The sequence below is a fragment of the Panthera uncia genome, chromosome D2 (genome assembly GCF_023721935.1).
Source record: "Panthera uncia isolate 11264 chromosome D2, Puncia_PCG_1.0, whole genome shotgun sequence".
In the NCBI taxonomy this organism is placed as follows: Eukaryota; Metazoa; Chordata; class Mammalia; order Carnivora; family Felidae; genus Panthera; species Panthera uncia.
Genome location: NC_064818.1, coordinates 58,632,712 through 58,654,187, shown reverse-complemented (window position 1 = coordinate 58,654,187; position 21,476 = coordinate 58,632,712). Strand labels below are relative to the sequence as shown.

The window sequence follows — 21,476 nt, the reverse complement described above, 5'->3', positions numbered from 1 at the left end:
TCCCAAGATGCATAGGACAGCCCTTCACCAACTTGGGGATCAGGAAAAAGTAAAAGAGAGATTAGAGGAGGTTCTCTTCTCTCCAGTTTTACGGCCATCCTGGCATCAGTTTACAGCCTAGCTTGGATTTCTCTTCTTACTTTGGTTTCCCAGCTCTTAAGGACAAGGTGAACTAACTATGATGATAACTCCACTTTTTATCTGTCTAGTCACAGCCCTGTAATTAAGGGGACACATAAACCAAAGTCATTTAGGCTGACCATAAGAGGAAAAAAAGGTTTTCTTGGAGCTCCTGAGGGGTTCAGTCAGCTAAGTGTCTGACTCTTGATTTCAGCTCAGGCCATGATCTCACGGTTCGTCAGATTGAGCCCCATGTTAGACTCTACACTGACAGCACACAGCCTGGTTGGGATTCTCTCGTTCCCTCTGATTCTCTTGTTCCCTCTTTCTCTCTGCCCCTGCCACATGCATGCTTGCTCACTCACTCTCTCTCAGAAATAAACATTTCTTTTTTAAAAGAGAGGTTTTCTTTGTTTTAAAACACACACACACACACACACACACACACACAGTTATTTTAATTTTATTAAAGCAGCAGATAAATGTCAATTTCCTTTCATTGCCAATCTTCACCTCAGAGCTTGAGATGACCAGTTAACCTCCAGTGACACATGACACCAGGTCCCAGGCTTTTGTTACCACCAGTAACACTTAGCTGTCACCTAGGGCAGATTTTGCCCAGAGGCACACAATAGGGTATGCTTAATTATAAGGCTTAGAAGTGAAGGTCTTCAAAGGAGACTGGGGGGTTGCTGAAGTCCCAAAAAACTGCAAAGATTAGCTTTGGGAAACCATTCAATGAGCTGCTACTCTCCCTTATCCTTTGAGACACAAACCCTACAAAAGACACCCAGACAGAGGCAGGCAGAGGTTAAGCTCTGGAGATAGCGCTATATATACCTTCTTTTTGTTTTTAATTTCAATCAGTTCCCGTGGATCTGGCAGGAGACAGGAAAATCGAGGTGGCTTCCGGGTAAACTTTTTGTCAGCTAGGAATGGGAGATGGGTGGAAGAGAAGAAAATACCCATAAGATCTCTTTTCCCAGGCTTTTAGAAAGGTTGCCAATATACTCTAGTAAAAAAAGGAGAATGACTCAGAAATTTTCTTGTCTTCATCAGTCTTCCTACAAATCCTATCTTCTAGGGCTCCAAACATTTTATTTCCTCTCTCCAGGTTTGAGGGCATGGGTGAGCAGCCAAGGTTTACCCACATATTGCCCTAGGGTGTCTGTGCACCCCACCCCTCTGCTCTCTACCAGACCCTCCAGTTGAGGGGGCTGAGGATCATGGATACCCAGTACCCACCCCCAGAGTCACCAGCTTCCTCCAGATCACTGCATCCTGGCTTCCCGTGTTCTGCTGGCAGCCGCCCTCCACCTGGTAAATGTAGGCCTGGGACATCTGGGGCTATGCCTACAGGTTTCCTGTCGTTGGCTGCTCTCTCAGCTGGTAAGAGAGAAGAAGACAAATGAAGATGGGGTAGGAAGCCAAACAGAGTTATAGGAGAAGTTGAGTCCCAGGTCAAGGAGACCTGCCTAGGTCCCACATAGACCCACATAGGTCACCAGCCCTGAATAGGACAAACCTAATCCCAAACAAGTAGTCAGGTTAGCTAAGCATTAGATTCTATAATTTATTTTTTTTAATTAAAAAAAAATTTTTTTTAATGTTCATTTATTTTTGAGAGAGAGAGAGAGCAAGCGAGAGTGGAGGAGGGGCAGAGAGAGAGGGAGACACAGAATCAGAAGCAGGCTCCAGGCTCCGAGCTGTCAGCACACAGCCCAACATGAGGCTCGAACTCATGAACCGGGAGCCAAAGTCGGACGCTTAACTGACTGAGCCACCCAGGAGCCCCATATATATATATTTTTTTTCTTAATGTCTATTTATTATTTAAAAAAATTTTTTAAGTTTATTTATTTTTAATGTCTTTATTTATTTTTGAGACAGAGAGAGACAGAGCATGAGCAGGGGAAGGGCAGAGAGAGAGAGGGAGACACAGAATCTGAAGCAGGCTCCAGGCTCTGAGCTGTCAACACAGAGTCCGATGCAGGGCTCGAACTCACGGACTGCAAGATCATGACCTGAGCTGAAGTTAGACACCCAACCAACTGAGCCACCCAGGCACCCCTATTTATTATTTTTGAGAGAGAGACAGAGCATGAGTGAGGTTTGGGCAGACAGAGAGGGAGACACAGAACCCAAAGCAGGCTCCAGGCTCTGAGCTGTTGGCACACAGCCCAATGTGGGGCTCGAACTCACAGACTGCGAGATCATGACCTGAGCTGAGCCACCCAGGCACCCCTAGATTCTATAATTTAATAGAGATTACCCAGTCCCATTCTCTGGTCATCTGCAACCTCAGTCTCAAGGGGATGTCAGAGAAGATTAATTAGGGTAGAAGCAGATACTGGGGTGGGGGACAGTAGGGCCTGGAGCTCTCAGGAACAGAAGTCCTATATCCTTTAATCTAGGTTCTCTTTCCCCCCATAAATAAATAATTCTCCTATGCTGTACACCTGAAACTAACATAACACTGTGTGTTAACTATACTTTAATAAATAAATTTAAATAATTACTATATTTAGTATTAATAATTATATTAATAATTTATTATTATTATTAAATGAAAGCCAAAGTATGGAGAAGAAAAGGACAAATCCATGAGTGTTGCGAACCTGCCTGCCTAGCCTATGATTCAAACCACCAAATCCTGGAAACATAGAACTGGGAGAGCCCCCAGTGGAAGTGATATAAGGAGAGAGGATTTGGTGAGTAGAGAAATGATAAGCATAGAACCCAGGGATCCTCAAAGAAAGAAATGCTTCTCACTATTGCTGGCTTCTCGGATGCCATCTACTGTCTCATAGCCAGGTCTAGCTGCTTCTTTCTTCTCTTGTTGGGTAAGACTGTTGAGGACTTTGGCCTGGCAATGGGCCTCAGTGCTATCAATCACTGTTAACAGGGCATCAAGAGAGAGGAGGTGTGTTGTGTAGAGCTGACCAGACACAGGGAAGGCATTCTGGAAAGTAAACAGATTCAGTAGACTTGAGGTTAATACTTTATCTTTTTCCAAAAATCCTGAAACCACCTATAACTTCTGCATTGCCCTGAGAAAATGCCTTTCTTCTTCCTGTTCCCCAGCTTTCAAGTGTTGTACCCCCCCCCCCCCCCCGCCCGTGTATAATATGCTCACTACCACCAGAGAGATTTCCTTAATAGAGCCTTCTTTCTAGAGGACAGTAATAATGCTCAGCACCTTGGACAGCAGCTTGGTGAGGTCTTCAAAGAGGTTGGAACAGTAATAGTCACAATCATAGTTGATATAGAGCTCAGTGACAAAGCTGGGGATGTGCCAGAGCTGCACAATGGCCTCCAGTGCCATCTCCTTCATCTCGTAAGGCATCTTGGGGTTCTCCACAGTGATGATTTCCATAAGCTTTTTGATGTACATCTGGCAATAACCCAGTAATAGCCATTTGAGTGGGATAAGGATTCAAGACAGAAGAGAAAAATTAGACAGGAAAAACATTAAATACAAGAAGGAGACGCCCAGCCAGGAGGCATGCGTTAACATATCCTTAAAGACATTCCGTCCTTCTCTTTGGCCTCCACATTGGGGGAGGCCTGGCTCTCTACCTTATGCCTGATCCAAAACAAGTTGCCTATTGCCCTCTTTGTGCTTTCTATGGGAGCCTTACCTGGTACTATTCAGAGTTCCTTTTTGCAACTTAGTGGCAAAGCCAGTTTGACTTGCCTGCCTGTGTTGCAGAGGAACTGCTGGGCAGAAAACCTGTACCCACTCATAGTGAGGTTGTCCACCAGTCCTCATATTTGGCTTCTTTCATTTTATAGCCAACCAGTTTTCTCTGGGCTCCCTTTAATTTCTCCACCAAAGAGGACAGCCAAGGAACCAAACTACAGAGGCTAATAGCTCTCTAGGATTTTAGGAGCCCCTAAATCCCATCCCCGCAGCAGGACAGAGCTGAAGATGCTATATATCTTGCTATTTTTTCTTTATCCAAGTTCAAGAAACTCACCTCCAATTGGAACTTGAGGTGCTCCCTCATGCTCTCAAACAGTAGGAAGCATACCCGCAGGGAAGCAGCATAAAGGTTTAGTCGCTCTACACTGAGTAGCTGGAGATCAGAGTAGGGTTAAATCATTAGGTTTCTGAACCTATGGCTCAACCAAGAGAAAAGTAGGATAATAAACTCTGTGAAGTTGCCACTAAGGTCCTGTACTCTAAGGAAACTATATCTAGCCATTCCTATATTTTTCTGGCTGCCAGAGTCCCCAGAGAACTAGTAGAGTCCTCTTGATGATGACCACTGGCCAACTGGGAAGGGAGATTCTTTTCTGGATCCTATACTCTTTTCACCAATCAACCAAACCTCCTTGTGCTCCCCCTGGTCCCTGAGAGACCGTGGAAAATAGCCAAGGGCTCAGAGACCCTCTAGAGGTCCAGTCTTACCTGGAGTAAGTGGCGGCACATCTCATCCTTGATGAGGCCCAACAGGGTTTGGCACTGGGCTACAGGGGCTGATTCAAGAGCCACTGTCAGCAAATGCAATCCCATGTGGATCATAACCTCTGAATTATGGCGGTCGTGTGGATTGGTGAGGGAGATGAGGAAGCGGAAGAGTTCGCGGATGCAGGGAAGACCATAGGGGACCAATGCTGTACCTGGGGAAAGCCAGAAGTAAAGTGGGAATGTCAGGAAACAATTGGACTGAAAAGTTGGCCTGGACTGCCCTGCATTATACAAGGCAATTTCAAATAAGTGATTCTCTTCAAGAAAATTTTTTTAAAAAAAGCTTTTTTTCTGGAAAGGTAAGACTAGTCTCACTTACTAAAGGGAATCAGAATTGATGACCCTACTTTCTGTTAAAAGTCTCAAGCTTTCTATTCTTCCCTCTCACTTCCTATTGTTCATCAAAGTCCCTCTCTGTATAGGTTGGCAAGGGCTCCATCCATGCCAAAGTCCCCCTGGCTTGATTCCATTTCCTGACTAGAAAATGTGGACAGCAGACACCTTGGGTCCAAGATCATCTAGGCTCAGGATGCTTAGTGGGCAGGATGGGGGAGGTGAATAGGCAGAGACTGCTTGAGAGAACTCACCTTCCTTCTGGGAGGACTGTGTAAAGCGTACACCCCGGGGATTGACGTAATCCATGTCATGAACAGAAGCAGAATCAGAGTGGTCAGCAGGGGATGTGCACTCCTCTAACACTTCGGGGATGGATTCCACGGATGCTGACTGGGCCTTTTCCACATGAATCCCTTCCTGCTATGACCAGCAGCAGGGCGATAGGAAGAGGGATGAAGCAAGAGCAACTTGGAACTTACTCCCCCCTGAAGTGTTTAAGCTCCAAGTGTCTCTAATGGACTGCAGGTGTAAGGCCAGCTCAGTGAGCTATGAATCAATGCAAGATGGCTCAGGGCAGGAGTGTGAAGGACTCAGAAAACACTTCCTGAGGCATCACTGACCTAAAGTGACTAGAACTCTAGAAACAATAGAGGCTCTCATAGGCTTGGGATTTATATCATTATCTTCCAAAGCCATGGCCATTTCCCTCCCCTTTGCCTAGTACTACCTGTATGCAAGACTTGATAAATCCCATGAGCTACCTCTTACAGTGAGTCATGCTGTGGATTTTCTAGATTGCACAGCTGATTCTAGGAAATAAGAAATAATGGAGTAACTCTACACCGCACCCCCCCCCCCGCCCCCAACCTGACCTTCTTTTGAACCAAAACCTGGATAAAGGATGAAAAGGGTCAAGCCAATTCTACACTAGAAGATTAGAGAGGGGCCTTAAAGCCATACCTGGGGATCAGGCTGCTCAGGAATCCCCAGCTCGCTGCTGCCAGGCTCTGTAGCTGTGCTATACCCTGGAGAGCCAGGTTGTTCCAGGTCAGTGAGGTCTTCCTTGGAGGTGGTCTGGGAGGAGAACTCCAGGCCACTGTCTGTAGAGGGGCTGACCACTGCTGAGGCAGCTTCTGAACTTGCAGAAGAGATGGGAGTGGGCACATCAATGAAGGGCATTCCCCCTGCCAAGCAAAGTAGGCGAGGCTTGAAGAAAAGAGACTGTAGGAAAAACATAGCCTCCATGGCACTAGGGGCTCTTTTCCTAGACCACATACTAATCTCTGCATACACTGGTCTCTAAAGTAGTCACAGTTCCTCTGGAAGGATAACAACCCAAAGTCACTGCAGAATTGCTAAGTGGTCACAGTCTGAACAGACCTGGAGTTTTCCCTTTTTACTCTTAGCAGAAAGACCAAAGCCCCTCAGTTGACTAGTTTTCAATGTTAAAATGCCTGAGAGAGGAAGGTTTTCTTCTATCTATTCTAATTAGAGGAAGCAACCCAGGGCACTCACCAGTGAGGTTAGAGGATAAGGTAGTTCCGTTGGGGGTGGGCAGCTCTGAACCCGGTGTGACTTTGGTCATATGGCGCAGAGGCCGGGGGGATCTCTTCTGTTTCTTCCACTTGGATGAATCACTCATGCCTCCTGCTCTCATTTTCAGCTGGAAATATCATACCTCATTAGCACTGGTACTCAAACTAAGACTCTTTCCCTAGAAATCTCCCTTCTTTTATTCCTACTGGTCCCTAGAAAACAGCCTATATGCCGTGTCTGTGGCAAAGGAAGAATCTAGACCATCAGAGCACATTCCTATTCCTCCAACCTTGCTTCTACGTCTGCCATTTCACAGGTCAGCCTGGTGACCTCCTAAACATTCTGCTTTTCAGCTGATCACATATTACTCTGCTTCCCTGAGTCCTGGGTGGCAATCTTAAGTCCTGTAGATGGTGCCTGACCCTCCTGCAGAAAAGCTAAGGGCAGAGGTTCCTTTGCCTGAGGCTTCAGATCTACAAGGACTCCAGGGCTTTGCTCCTCAACTATCTGTAGCAGAGCCTTCTACTCCTAGGTTCTTAACCAACTGTGAGAGTCTATTCCTTCCCTGTCACTCTCTTAGCTTCCCTACTGGTTCGTGAACGGGGCCTAGATCCTAAATACATCCCTGACTCTGAAATTTTTGTATCAAAGTGGTCAAGGAAGGAGTTAAGGAAGGAGTGGTATCCCAGCTGATTTTTGGAGTTAAGGATGGAGGGTCATGTCATGCTGCTGCTCCCAATTTTGTACATCAGTGAGACCTCCTGTCTCACTGTTGGGTCTTTCTAGATGCAGTTTTATGTTTTCAGATGGTAAGGCTACTGATTTCTTGTACCTTGCTCTATTCTGTTTTCTTCTGTCCTGCTATATTTCCTATAGCTTCCTTTTAGTTACAAAGGAAAATTTCTAAAACCTATTGTGGGAACTACTCTAGGATATAAATTTTTATGCATTTTCTCCACCCTCAGTTCACAGTTACTTTATTTAAGCCCATTTCATTTTTTCTGGTCCTGATGCCTTCTGTTAGGGTTTGAGACCAGTCCTTTACCAGTCCCTCCACAGTTATACCATACTATTTCTAGACTAAGGGACCATTCCTGGACTGGGTAACTGTAATGGTCGAGGAATCATCAGAATGCTCTAACAAAGTAAGAGCCTCTTTCTAAAGGCCAAATATACACTGTCATCCTTGGCCTGTTCAATTCCTTCTAGCATTTGGGGGATAGGCCTCCTTCTTCAACCTCCCCCAAGCCCTCCAGAACCTGGGTAACCATTAATCCTTTGTTTAGAAACCATATAATTCTTCCTTACCAAAAGCTCCACCCAGAAAGGAGAGAGGTCCAAAAGTTGAGCCTCACACCCAGCTCTTACTAATGTGGCAACAACCTCACACTGGATTTATACTATGCCACCATCGCCAGAATGCCTACAGTCATATACCTAGAATGGAACTTCAAGTGTTCTGAGCACTGTGGTTAAACAGGAACTAGAATGCTCTCTCTAGTAACCACTGAAGCTCATCTGAAGAAAGTTCATGGTAAAAAAAAAAACAAAAAAACAAACGAAAAAAACAAAAAAAAAAACCTATGGGAGTAAGAGTCAGCCAAACATACAGACAGTCAAGAAGCTCAAGAGATTAATGAGGGAAAACAAGAACCTCCTAGCTTTATTGGCAATTGTCACTGAGGTCCAAAAATACTAACATCTGGATCCACTTTTGTGAGATATCTTTTCTCTCTAGGCGGATTCCCAATTTTAGTGACTCCAGGTGGTCCTACTTCCACCGAGAAACCAGTCACTCAATGAGATTCCTTCTGACACCAGGATTAGTCCTGTCTGTTTCCTTCTTTAATCTCTGCAAAACTAGCTCCAACCTGATCATTTCAATTAGTATTCTCTGCCTCCTGGCTGGAGTAGGGGATGAGAAGCTCCAATTCTCACAAATGCCTCAGCCCTGACAAAGTAGTTATGCTCCCTGTTCATGGAACCCTCCAACACCTAATCCATATAACTTTGTATTTCCAAAGGGCAGTATAAGCTTTACAAAGAAAGGGCAGGTCTTAGGTTAATAATCATGGCAAAAGGCAGGGTAGCCACTGAAGAGAGAGCTGCAACTTGAGATGAGTCAAGCACATAAATGAAAATGGACACTGTGCAAAAAGAATGCAGGCCTAGGGACCTAGGTGTACACACACATACACAGTTCTTTTAATCTTCAATGACCTGGATTTCCACAATCACACCTCCAGAATGCCACTCATGTGACAGCCTAAACATAGACAGCCCATACCTCCTTCTCTCCCTCTTCTTCCTAAAGCAGGGATATGGGGTTAGGGGTAATCTTTAACTTGGACCTCTCCCCTAAACTCCTCTACATCTCAACTTTTAAGGGACAGAGAGCATCTCTGCAGAACCCATCTTGAGCTATCCAGCTCCTTCCCCTCCACTTAGAGTCCTAAACCTGGGAATGAAGGAACGCTTTAACACTAACTACGAAAAATAAAAGACCCCAACTAGATGGGACTATCCTTTCCCTCCAAACCCAGTTCAGGTATCTAAATAGAGCCAAAGACTGTGCTTAAGCTCCATATGCCAGCTCTGAGACAGGCAAAGGGTAGAAGAGGGAAGGGGCTTGCTCAGAGGTCCCTCACAGTTCCCCCAAATTGGTAGATATTAACATCCCCGCAAGATGTCAGCAGGACCCAAGCTCTCTATCCAGGCTCACTACATGATATGTCACCAGTTCAAAGCTTCCTTCTGCCTCCATGCAACCAGATGCCCCCAGGGAAATTCCCAACACTGCAAAGCTACAAACACATGCAACTCTTCCAAAACCGTGCTGTGTTATTAGGTAGGGGTAAGTTGTGCTCTGCACAATGGAAATGTGACCCAGATGTTACATATTAAAAAAATAAACATTTAAATAAATAAAAAGGGGGGAAAGGAGAGGGAGAGGGAGAGAGACCTTGAGGTTCTTAAAGAGTAGTACCCTCTCTAACTGGTTCAGGGCTTTGGTCTGCTCCCCACTACTTAGCTCCAGTTTGTTGAGGAGACATGGAGAAATCTGTGAAAGACAGGCAAACGAACGATTTAAACAAAGTGAAATAAATTCAGACACACGCCAATAGGGCATAGGGCAGGAATAGGGATGGAGAGCTGGGGAGAAGGGAAGGTCAGGTGCATGCACCAAACAGCCAAGGGCCATCTCCACGGGAAGAACCTCTTAGGGTTGCAAGTAGAATCCTCATCAGAGGTCTGTGAAGTTCAGGACTTCAGTTTAAAATAGAAAGAGGCCATTCTTCTGATCACATTCTTTTATCAGTTTGAGAACCTTCTGATCTAGAGTCAGGCTTAATTTGTCTCATCAACAGAGACAAGCCCAAGTGTGGGCCCATTCTAATCCAGCATTATGGTGGGACTTAGGGCATAGCCTCTTTAGGCCTCCTACCTACTGACAAGTCTGGGCTTTGAGGGGATGGCAGAACGTTCACTTTTATCAACATACATTTTTAGCCCAATCTGATGGGCCTTACCAAGTTTCCATGAAGGACTGGTTCACCAGCTTATGTGGTGGGTCAACAAAGATAGGCTGGGAAGGAAAGGTTGGGGAAGGAAAGGTATCTGGGGAAGAATAAATTTCTCACTAAATGAATGATAGCTATTTTTTAGATTCCAAGCAGACCTGTCTAGGCAAAAGCATGTTTTTGCCAAGCAAGGGTGTCCAGGAAAATCCCCATAGCACTAAAGTTGAGAGACCAAAGTTTGGATGAGGGACAGCAGCTCATACCTTCTTCATGTTGGTGCCCATATAGTTCTTGGGTTCTTCTTTAAACTGAGGTAACCTACAAGATAGAGAACCCCATGAACTGTCATTAGGGATAACAACAAATCTCCCCAGCATGCTAGCCACAGCCCAAAGATGCAGTGGGCCAGGGCATGCCCTGTCTCTTAGGAAAAGCTAGGAAGAGAAGCAGGCTAATTTCATCCTTTTGAGAACCTTATCAAAGTAAGAAGTTGGGAGACTTATAATACAGACACATTCTTAAAAAAAAGGGAGTCACCAGGGCAAAGTGACTAATGCCCTTGGAGTGTGGAGGCTCTTTTCATCCTAAACCGACCCCTTCCTGCTTGTATTTACTTAACAAGTACAGATGAAAGGCACAATATGGGGAGAGGGCAGTCCATCAAAATCCCAGGAGACTGGACATAGTGTGAGCAGTAAAAGGCAGGTTGAGTTTTGAAAACAATAAATCTGAGCCTGAAGAGTGGGAATGCTTTGTAGCAAGGAGCAGGGGCAGATCTAATGTGTGGATAATAAGAATTATTACTTATGGATCTGAGAGCAAAATGAAATACCATGGGGAATTTTTTTTTTTTAACTAGATTGTTTTTTAGAGAAATTTTAGGTCCATAGCAAAATTGAGCAGAAGGTACACTGATTTCCTATATAACCCTGGGCCGCACAGATACATAACCAACCCCGTTATTAATATCTCCCAGGGGAGGCTTTAAAGCTCTTGCCTCAGTCAGCTCTTCTCAAAGTTAGTCTACTGAAAAGAGGTGTAGGAAACAGGCAGTTAGGCATAATATGAAAAGGCCTCATAGCCCCTAAATTGAGGGCCTTGATGAGGGTAACCAGCAGTCTTGGTTTGCCAGAGAATGAAGTGTTTGCAGGGATGCAGGATTTTCAGTGCTAAAATTGGGAGAGTCTGGGCCAACAAGGTTTGTCACCCTAGCCTTGGTCCTTTCTCACAGAAATCAGACTGAGCTCTGGGAGTTCAGCACCCTGTTCCAGGCTCCCTTGAATTTGGCTTCCTCTCTGCGTTCCCTTTCCCAGCTGCTACCTGCACAGAAACAGACACAAGTTTGGAAAGCAGAACAAGGTCTGTTGGCCTAGATCAAATAACCCCCTGCCTCCCTCTGAGGCCAAGCCAGCTATCTTCTCCTTTCCCCTTATTCAGTAACCCTGGGCCCAGTGAACTATCCCCATCCATAATCCCAGTGGCCCCTGAAGTGGCTGTGGGGTTGGCCAGGTCCCTGAAGTGGCTGTGTGGAAGCAGGCAAGCTCAAGAGGCCCGGGCAGCCGGGCTGAAGCAAACAGCAGCAGGTTTACCTTGTGAAGAGCAGCTGCACCATGTCTACGAGAGTGTGCTCTGCGGATTTTCTCAATAACTCTGCACAGGCAAAAACAAATAACACAGGTGTCATTACTTGCTGTGCTATTATCAGGAGGCTTCTCAGAGCAGACTCCCCTCCAAACCTTGTTTACTAAGGATTATGCCAAACTTATTAAAACCAGCTCCAGCTCAGCCTGGCAGCCACAACTTCAGTAGCCCACTAGGTGGCACTACTGAGACAGGAGAAAAAGCTGAGGGCGGGCGGGGTGTTGGTGCACGATGATGCGTTTTTAAGGGTTGCAGGCTGGTGTCAATCCCCGAAAGCCCAAGGGAGGCAGATTTGGTGCCTGGGCTAAGTCATTTGGGGATCTATCCCAATTTCTGCCTTGGCACAATGAACTAAGGTCTCTATTCTAGCTGCACAATAGTCAAGTAAAGACTTCTAGACCTCTTTGGCTCCACAAGGTAGGTGAAGGACAAGTCCAGAGTTTTCCACCTCTCTGGGGCTCAGAGACAGTATCCTATATTTATACTCACAGACACTGGCCCTAGGAATGGTGACAGGCCCAATATTCAAGCACCTACCACTGAGCCTCATTTCAAAGCAGATCCGGAAGCAAGACTGCATAATCTCACACACAGATTCATTGGTTAGGTGGGAACCCACTGGGGTCAGCAACAGAGTCCGCAGCACCTACCAGGAAGAAAGAGGAGATACAGCGATAAATAAAGCAGGCTGGGTAAAGTGGGGTGTACCTGAGGGGAAAGAAGCTGCCCTCTGTTCCTTTAGTCTCCTACGGAAGCACTCGGGTGAGAAAGAGAGGTTAGCAAGAATGCTGACCTCACTTCAGTTTGATGGGTGTGGGGGGATCTCCCAGGAACTTATCTTGGGAACTGTGCCTTTACTCTCCATGACCCAGATATAGTTCAGCACTCATTCCAGCCCTAGCCCATGAGTCCCACAGATGAACGGCAGATATGGTCCACCAGAGGTACAAATGTATTAAGGGCTTCTGGTATTTGATATCAATTCATCTAAAGCTGTTAATTATTTTCATTAGAAAAGCTTTTACTCTGGGTACCCGAGCTGCTTGTTTAGAAACAAAGTAGCTCCCTAAGCCCCAGCGGAGTCAAAACACAGCTTCGTGCTGCCGGCAGTCTTGGGTAAGGAGAGCCGATAGCACCAGCTCCTGCCCATTAGCCTAATTGCTCTTCCCCTCCATTTACCTGAAGGATTTTCATCAGGACAACCTCATCGCTGGCAGGATCTGTGCCCACAAAACGGGCATGGGTGACAGCATCCGCCATGTTCTCCATGCCCTCTGCTGTGCCCTCATGAGTGGGATCTGCTCCAACAGAAAAAGAGACTAAATTGTATGGAGAGGAGAGACAGAAAGGCAAGATATCCTGTATAGGCACTGCCTTGAGAGACTGTTTTTCTCCTCTTCAATTTCCCAACCCATGGTTACTTGAACTACCGGAGAATTTTGCTCATAACTGGCTTTAACAAGCTCCTCAGCACAAATCCCACTGTGTAAAACAGTGGTTCTCAAACCTAAGTATATATCAGAATCACTAATAAGATTTGTTAAAAATACAAATTGCGGGGCGCCTGGGTGGCTCAGTCGGTTGGGCGTCTGACTTCGGCTCAGGTCACGATCTCGCGGTCCGTGGGTTCGAGCCCCGCGTCGGGCTCTGGGCTGACGGCTCAGAGCCTGGAGCCTGCTTCCGATTCTGTGTCTCCCTCTCTCTCTGCCCCTCCCCCATTCATGCTCTGTCTCTCTCTGTCTCAAAAATAAATAAAACGTTAAAAAAAATTTTTTTTTAAATAAAAAAAAAAAATACAAATTGCTGGGTCCACTCCGAGAACTTTTGATTTAGTAGATTTACAGTGGGGCCTGACAATGTGCATTTCTAACAAGATCTCAGGACAAGTTAATGCTGCTGGTCAGGGGGACCATACTTTGGACTCACTGGTGTAAAGCCACTCATTTTAGAGAAGAAGGGCCTAGAAATAGAGGAGTTTTTGGCCCAGAGCAAGGGCCAAGTAGGATGAGACCTTCGAACACCAAGGTTGTAGACTTTCTCTGTTCATGTTTTCTCCTTCAACACATCTCTCTCTGGTTGCTTCCGGGGTTTTGTGTTCAGGTGCAAGTGAGGTAGGAGAGTAGTGGAAAGAAATGGACAGTCCCTGCTGCCAATACATATATCTGGGTGCCACTTTATAGCAAATCAGAGACTTCTTCCTGCTTTGCATTCTTACTTAAAACAATATGACATGGAGCAAGAATCATTCTACCAGCTTAACTAAACATGCATTAGGAGAAAAAGGGGACAAACTAAACAAGATTGGAGGCTGGCTGACCCGGGAGTAGGAGGAAGAGAGAATTTCAACAGTGAATAAGAAGAGGGGAGAAGCTAGATCAGACAACCAGCACCATGCTGGAAACTAACACAAATACTGCCAAGGGAGAAACTGCTCCCATTAATCTGCTAAATATCCAAAAGGAGTAGCCAAAGAAGTGGCCTCCCTCAAGCCCTTCAAGGGTCTTGCAGAACTTCCCAGATTATCCTTGAAAGGGAAACATAAGTAGGGGAAAAAAGGAGGGACATGGCAAGGCTTTGCGAGTGACAGAGAAAGGTTGCTCCAGAGGTAGCACGGTGTACTACAGGAGCACCTCCTAGTTTTAAGTAGTGGGAATTAAAAGAAATTCTTACCATTTTTTCTTTCTTGGTATCTGAATAACAGAGTTCCTGAGCCTAAAGCTCAGGGGTGCGGCTGAGAAACCAAAACATTTCCCTTGTAACAACGAGCCTGAAGACTTTCATGAATTATAAGTGATTCTCATTTGTTTTCTTTTTTCTCTTCTGTCCTGGTTAGTCTCTGACACCTGGTCAAAGACACTCTGTCCATACAGCACGCCCCCACTGAACACCAGGAGTGGTTACTTAGAGTTCATGCAGAAGAAAGCCAATTTCGGGGCGCCTGGGTGGCTCAGTTGGTTGAGCGTCCAACTCAATTTCAGCTCAGGTCGTGATCTCAAGGTTCGTGGGTTTGGGCCCTGCATCGGGCTCTGTGCTGATAGTGTGGAGCCTGCTTAGGATTCTCTCCCTCTCTCTCTCTGCCCCTCCCCTGTTAGCTTTTTCTCTCTCAAAAGTAAATAAAAACATTGAAAAAAAATTTTTTTAAAAAAAGAAGGAAGCCAATTTCATGCTGATACATAGTATACGGGGTGCCCTAGCTCCTTCTATCACCCCAACTCTCCATGTTTCTCCCATTCAACTCAGAAAATCTGAAGTTTCTGAGCCTTCAATAACCCGAAGGCCCTTGCCTGAGTCTTCTCTCATAGCCCTTGCCTGACTATTCAGGCCTCCGTGGTCCGTAGCTGGACTTTTCCTTGCACAGGAAATCCAGGTCCTCAGTATTATGTGGGGTTTCAGAGCTATGTGAATGGCAGCTTTACTCCTGCTTCACAAGGCTCCTACAGGTCTATTTCTTCCCCTCTTTCAGTAATCTCCCTTGTTAAAGTAGTTTAACTGATCTCTTTGTTGCTCTTATCCCCTGAGCTTGAATGAAATAGCACAGTTAATTTTCTAAAAAAGGCAGGTGAGAGTGATAGGTCTTTAGAACCACAGACACAGCCTGCCAGGCAATCAGTGGCACAAATCCTGGTCTGGCAGCTGTGTGGGGCCAAACAAAAGGCTGATCCTTGGAGTAGGATCTAAAATAATTCTAGAAGCCTTGGGTCACAGGATTGACAGGTGAGGGATAGTTTCTTCTAGGATAGCCTAAACAAAATATTGTTTGGCTTGAGCTCACTTAGCAGAACGCGTCTTCCTTAGAATGTCCTCCTTTCCTAGCCACTCTGGAGCAGACTGAAGGGAAAGCTGCCAATCTCATCTCCTTTGCCTTCTGGCTTTCATACACTCCTTCCTGCCCCCTTTCTCATGCCCACTGCAATCACCACCTCCAGCATTCTCTTTTCCCACCACAGGAAACTCCAGTGACCAGCTGGCCTGAGGTCTCCAATGACAAGCGTGTCTGCCAAGTCCAGGAAGGGGAGACAGTAACACTGACAAGAGAGCAGAGGGAAGAAGCACGGAGGGCAGCCGCTGGAGGCTGTGGAGAGAGATGACCTGCAGGTGGTGCTCAGGGTGAGGCTGGAAGTAGCCGGTCCTGGTTTTTGCTCAGGAAAAGTATGAAGCTAAGACTAGGGTATCTGGAGAGATGGATGCGCCTCTTCAGAACCTAGCTGGCACCCAGGATTTCTGCTCAGGATCCTGAATGCATCTGCTAAGCAAATCCCACTTTCTAGAAAAGATAAAGCGCCTTCTTGCCCTGAATCAAAGGTCTTTTTTTTTTTTTTCCCCTAGCTAGCTACAGCCAGAGCTAGTCTTTTCTTGTCTCCTTCCTTAGAAACAAAGACAGCTGTCTGTTTTCTATGTTCCTCACCCCTGCACATGGGCTAGCAACAGGGGAAAAGGAATTCAGGATCCTGAGTGACAAGACCAACTAAAAAGGAATCCAAAAGACACCATAAACAAATTCAGAGATAAACAACAGTCTGGATAAAATATTTGGGCTAGATTGGGAGAAAATATTTGTAATACTATGATAGATAATGGGGTGATATCCCCACTATATAAGCTCCTATAAATTAATAAGACAAACAAAAACAACTCAGTAAAAAAACAGAAAAAGGAGAAGAGATTCAAATGTTTAACTTAAAAAAATAAAAACAATAAAATACTAGTTTTCACTCACCAAATTAGCACAGATGAATAGTGCTAATATTCAGTGCAGGTGTAAGGGTGGGGAAATGGAAACTCTCAAACATTACTGTTGGAAGTATAACTACTATAAGCTTTTGGGAAAGCAACCTGGTAGCACATATAAAAATGTAACTTGCGGGGTGCCCGGATGGCTCAATCGATTGAGCGTCCGACTTTGGCTCAGGTCATGATCTCACAGCTCGTGAGTTCGAGCCCCATGTCGGGCTCTGTGCTGACAGCTCAGAGCCTGGAGCCTGCTTCTGCTTCTGTGTCTCCCTCTCTCTCTGCTCCTAACCCGCTCACATTCTGTCTCTGTTTCTCTCAAAAATAAATAAACGTTAAAAAAAAATTAAAGTAAAAAAAAATGTACTATGCTCATGGCCTTTAATCCAAAAATTTCAAGCACAGCAATCTATCATACAAAGGAAAATTAATAAGTAAGGACATATGAATAAGGATGCTTATTTCAGCATTATTTGTAAGTGGCTCAAATTAGGAAACCTAAATATTAAATATTATTCAGTAAGAAAAAGATTGATATTATATCTATATTATAGAAATTATACACTTTTACTACAAAGAAAAAAATCTTACCAAGGGCTTGGGGGGAAGGGAAATGCTGTATTGTTCCTTAATGTTTAGAGTTTCTTTTGGGGTAAAAAAGTTTGGGAAACAGATAGTGGTGATGATTGTACAACACTGTGAATGTAATTAATGCCAATGAATCGTATACTTAAAAATGATAAAAATGGCAATTTTTACATTATATATATCTTATGACACTAAAAGAAGAATATATAAACTTCCAGTTATAAGATTTATAAGTTCTGGGGATGTAGTGTACAACATAATGACTACAGTTAATAATACTACATTGTGTATTTGAGGAGTGCCTGGATGACTCAGTCAGAAGACAGCATGAGACTCTTGATCTTGGGGTTGTGAGCTTGAGCCCTATGTTAGGTATAGAGATTAAATAAATAAACTTAAAAAAACCTACATCGTATATTTGAAAGTTGCTAAGAGAGCAGACCTTAAAAATCCTCATTACAAGAAAATAAGTTGAAACTATATGAGGTGATGGATGTTAACTAGATTTATTGTGGTAATCATCTGTAACATATATTAAATCATTATGTTGTACACCTTAAATTAACACAATGTTGTATGTCAATTATATCTCAATAAAACTGGGGGGAAAGAACAAATCAGATGGATAATTATATCATGTACATCTTTCTAAGTTAATAGTATTAAGTAAAAAAAGGAGAAAATGCATAGCACATAATCCTATTTTTTTTAAATGATACTTTATATATAGTTGTATACATGTAGAGAAAGGTATAAAAAGATTCAAATCAGTCTGTCAACATTATTTACCTAAGGAAGAAGGAGGAACATTAAGAAAAAGGAGAAACCATTACTTCTTTTAGTCACCTCTTTATTATCTTAAAATAAGCATGCACTGTATTTGAAAAATAATTTTAAAAATAAACCGAACCAAACCTCCAAGGGCACCATACCCTTAACTCCCTCCAAAGCACAAAGAAACCAGAGTCCCAAGGAAACGTTCCCTCCCTCCCCACACTGCACAACCTGAGTCAATTAGCATAATGAGTAACCAATAACCGTCCTATTTCTCTCCTTACAAGGAAACAGATGGCTGGGACAAACTTTTCCAGTGTCACCAGATCATTGCCTAAGGCCTGACCACCCCAGGCGAGGCAGGAAATGAAGTGCTGTGGTCATCCAACAAAGCCTGAGTTCTTACCTATGAGTGCATAGGACAGGAACTTGTTGACAGAGGTTAGCGCCAGTCCAGTGATAGGGCCAGTGGTATCTTCAGAGCGAATCACTTCCAGAAATGGACGGAGGAACACATTGGGCTCAATTTCTGAGAGTTCTGCAAGAAAACAAACAGAAATGAAGTGATGCCATCTGACAAAAGCTAAACTCTAGAAAAAGGCCCTTCTTATCTGTGCCATGAGGCTAAAGTTCCTGGTTGCTGGGTCAATCTTCCTCCCTTTGGATTACCTTAAAGCAAATCACAGATGTTATCATTTTATCTGTAAAACTTTTAGTTATGTAGCTCAAAGATTAAGAAGTTAAAAAAACCCACAGTATCACTATCATGCTTAAAAAATTAGCAATGGGGGTGCTTGGGTGGCTCAGTCAGTTAAGCATCCAACTTCGGCTCAGGTCAAAAATGATCTCACGGTTCTTGAGTTTGAACCCTGCATCAGGCTGTCTGCTGTCAGCACAGAGCCCACCTCAGATCCTCTGTCCCCCTCTCTCTCTGGCCCTCCCCACCCTCAAAAATAAATAAACGTTTAAAAAAATTTTTACGTTTATTTATTTTTGAGAGAGAGAGAGACAGAGTGAGAGTGGGGAGGGGCAGAGAGAGAGAGAGGGAGACACAGAATTCAAAACAGGCTCCAGGCTCCGGGCTCGCAGCACAGAGCCTGATGCAGGGCTTGAACTCAGGAACCGCGAGATCATGATCTAAGCCGAAGTCGGATGCTTAACTGACTGAGCCACCCAGGTGCCCCTAAAAATAAACTTTTAAAAAATTAGCAATAAAATAGTTAAGATGGTAAATTTTATCATATATATATATATATATATATGTATATGTATATACATATATATATACATATATGTGTATATACATATACATATATATATACACATATATATGTATATACATATATATATATTTTTTAACCACAATTTTAAAAATTAAAAGTAATTCTTTAATATCACCATTGTTGGATCAATTTTCCACGTCCATTTCACCACTCTCCCTAGTGACACACACAGATAAACCTCATCTCAACTATAGCCAACATAACCAAAGAGGTTCTAGGATGAGCTATCTTTATGTCTTTTGCTGTTATGGTCAAGGTCACTTCTCATAGAGATAAAGAACGTAGCACATCCCAGGAAGGTGAGGGGAAACCCTAAGGTTTATAGTCCCTCGCCTGAAAAATAAGCCTAAAAAGAACAAAAGGCTGCACAGTCCCAACTCCTGGAGACAGCCTGTATTCTTGGAAAGTCCTATCCACTCTTTAGCTCCCTTTCTGCATAGAGTAAAGCAAAGGGCTAACTGCTCTGAGATGAAGGAACAATTCATAATTTTTATTTTACAGATGAGAAAAATAAAGCTTAGATAAACTACATGATTGGCTCCAAATTACACAGCTGTTAAGAAGCAGAGCCGGGATTTGAACACGGTTTCAAAATCTGTGAAACCATTAGATATATTCTACCTAATTACCAGCACGTATTCCTGAATTTAGAAGGTTTCATTCCAGGTCTGAGAAGCTGCACTACACTGGACTAGCTCTCCACACTGCTGTATAGCGTCTGCATTTCTAGATTTGGCTGTGCTCCAGGCTTTGAGAGACCAGCTCCTTGAAAAGCTTCCTAAATTGCCCAGAAAGATTTAGGGACAAGATCAAGGCTGCCCACCTTTAGAGACAAAGAAAGCTGGGTTTTCTGAGCACGTTCATATTCATGCAAATGCAGGGAGCTTCCCACTCAATTCCTACCACTCCCCTCTTTGAGCAAACATTCTCCAGCCTGGCTGCTCCTCAGATTAATGCTTTAATTAATTGGCAGATTGGGTAGCATTTTCCAAGCCTGTATGTACAGTGATCACATCAGCTGTATAAAACCTGCTTCTTATCCCCCACCTACCCCCACCTAAAGATGTACAATTTGCAGGAAAAACCTGGAGAAAAAAAACCTTTGTGTGTGTGAGGTGGTAGAGGGTTGAACTATGCAAGGAATAGAAATACTAGAAAAAACGGAAATATATAAAATACTTTTTTAAAGCACATTAAAAAATATAAAGTCATCTAGTCTTGCTGCTTTAGAAACATAATTATTACATATGATTTGTTCTGTCATTTTAAAAATATGGTTGGGGCACCGAGGCAGGTGAGCATCTGATTCTTGATTTCAGCTCAGGTCAAGATCTCACAGTTCATGAGATCGAGCCCCGTATCGGGCTCTGCACTGATAGCTCGGAGCCTGCTGGGGATTCTCACTCTCCCTCTCTGCCCATCCCCTGCTTGCACACTTACTCTCTCTCTCTCAAAATGAATAAATAACTTAAAAAAAAAAAGGTCATGTTTAGTATATTTGAGATATAAAAGTCTAGATGGAAAAAATAATCTTTAATTGAGAAGTGGGGCAGGGAACAGATATTCTGAGCTTTCATCCAGTTGCTATAACTGTACTTTCTAGAAAGACTAGGGAGATTTCACAGCCGTGGTTTGACACTTCCAGAGCCATGTACACCATTTTTTTTTTGATTTGGTAAAATCGACTCTTTTTGGTATAGTGTTCTATAAATTTTAACATATGTATAGATTCCTGTAATCACTGTGAAGATGTGACAATTGGGATACAGTACGTGTTCTATATGAACTCCCTCTTATCTCTTTAAGTCACAACCTCCTTGCCACCCCAACCCTTCTCAACAACCATGGATGTATTCCCCCACACTGTGGTTTTATCAAGAAGGTCATAAAATGAAGTCATACAGTGTGTTACTTCTGAGACTGGCTTCTTTCACTCAGCATGATGCGTCTGAGATTCAGCTAAACTGTTGCACAGATCAATAGTTTGTTCCCTTTTTAACGTTGAGTGGTATTCCATTGCATGGATGTACCACAGTTTGTTTATCCTATCCATTCACTAGTTGAAGGACATTTATTTGGCTTCTCCAGTTTGAGGCGATTTTGAGTACAGCTGCTATAAACATTCACATACAGGTTTTTGTGTGAAGAACATCGGTTTGCATTTCTCTAGGATAAACACCCAGGAGTGGGATCTCTGGGTCAAAGGGTAAATGTATGTTCAGCTTTATAAGAAACTGCCAAACTGTTTTCCAGTCTCTGTGTGACTTTGCATTCCCACCAGCAGTGAGAATTCTGGTCTCTGCCCATCCTCTCCTGTACCTGGTAGTTTCAGTATTTTTACTTAAGCCATCCTAGTAGGTAGGTAGTGGTATCTCCATGTGGTTTACATTTGCATTTCCCTAATGGCCAGTGACACTGAACCTCTTTTTCATGTGGTTATTTGCCATCCACGTATCCTTTTTGGTGGACATGTGT

General features: G+C 43.9%; 1 protein-coding gene across 12 annotated transcripts in view; it reads right to left on the bottom strand.

Annotated features, from left to right (window-relative positions):
* The window catches only part of GBF1 (golgi brefeldin A resistant guanine nucleotide exchange factor 1), a 119,364-nt gene that overhangs the window by 14,559 nt on the left and 83,329 nt on the right, over positions 1-21,476 (bottom strand). For 3 of the 12 annotated variants that reach the window (XM_049645615.1, XM_049645618.1, XM_049645616.1), the window contains exons 4-18: positions 18,125-18,256; positions 12,808-12,926; positions 12,166-12,274; positions 11,577-11,637; positions 10,251-10,305; positions 9,429-9,527; positions 6,446-6,593; positions 5,891-6,114; positions 5,182-5,350; positions 4,535-4,746; positions 4,101-4,199; positions 3,320-3,514; positions 2,893-3,082; positions 1,366-1,506; positions 961-1,049 (exon numbers count right to left, since the gene is read on the bottom strand). In XM_049645615.1, coding sequence (XP_049501572.1) covers positions 961-1,049; positions 1,366-1,506; positions 2,893-3,082; positions 3,320-3,514; positions 4,101-4,199; positions 4,535-4,746; positions 5,182-5,350; positions 5,891-6,114; positions 6,446-6,593; positions 9,429-9,527; positions 10,251-10,305; positions 11,577-11,637; positions 12,166-12,274; positions 12,808-12,926; positions 18,125-18,256 — 2,042 coding nt within the window. Of the gene's footprint in view, positions 1-960; positions 1,050-1,365; positions 1,507-2,892; positions 3,083-3,319; positions 3,515-4,100; positions 4,200-4,534; positions 4,747-5,181; positions 5,351-5,890; positions 6,115-6,445; positions 6,594-7,774; positions 9,400-9,428; positions 9,528-10,250; positions 10,306-11,576; positions 11,638-12,165; positions 12,275-12,807; positions 12,927-18,124; positions 18,257-21,476 lie in introns of those variants that run through there. The other 9 variants (XM_049645617.1, XM_049645619.1, XM_049645622.1 and 6 more) reach the window with 6 other exon arrangements.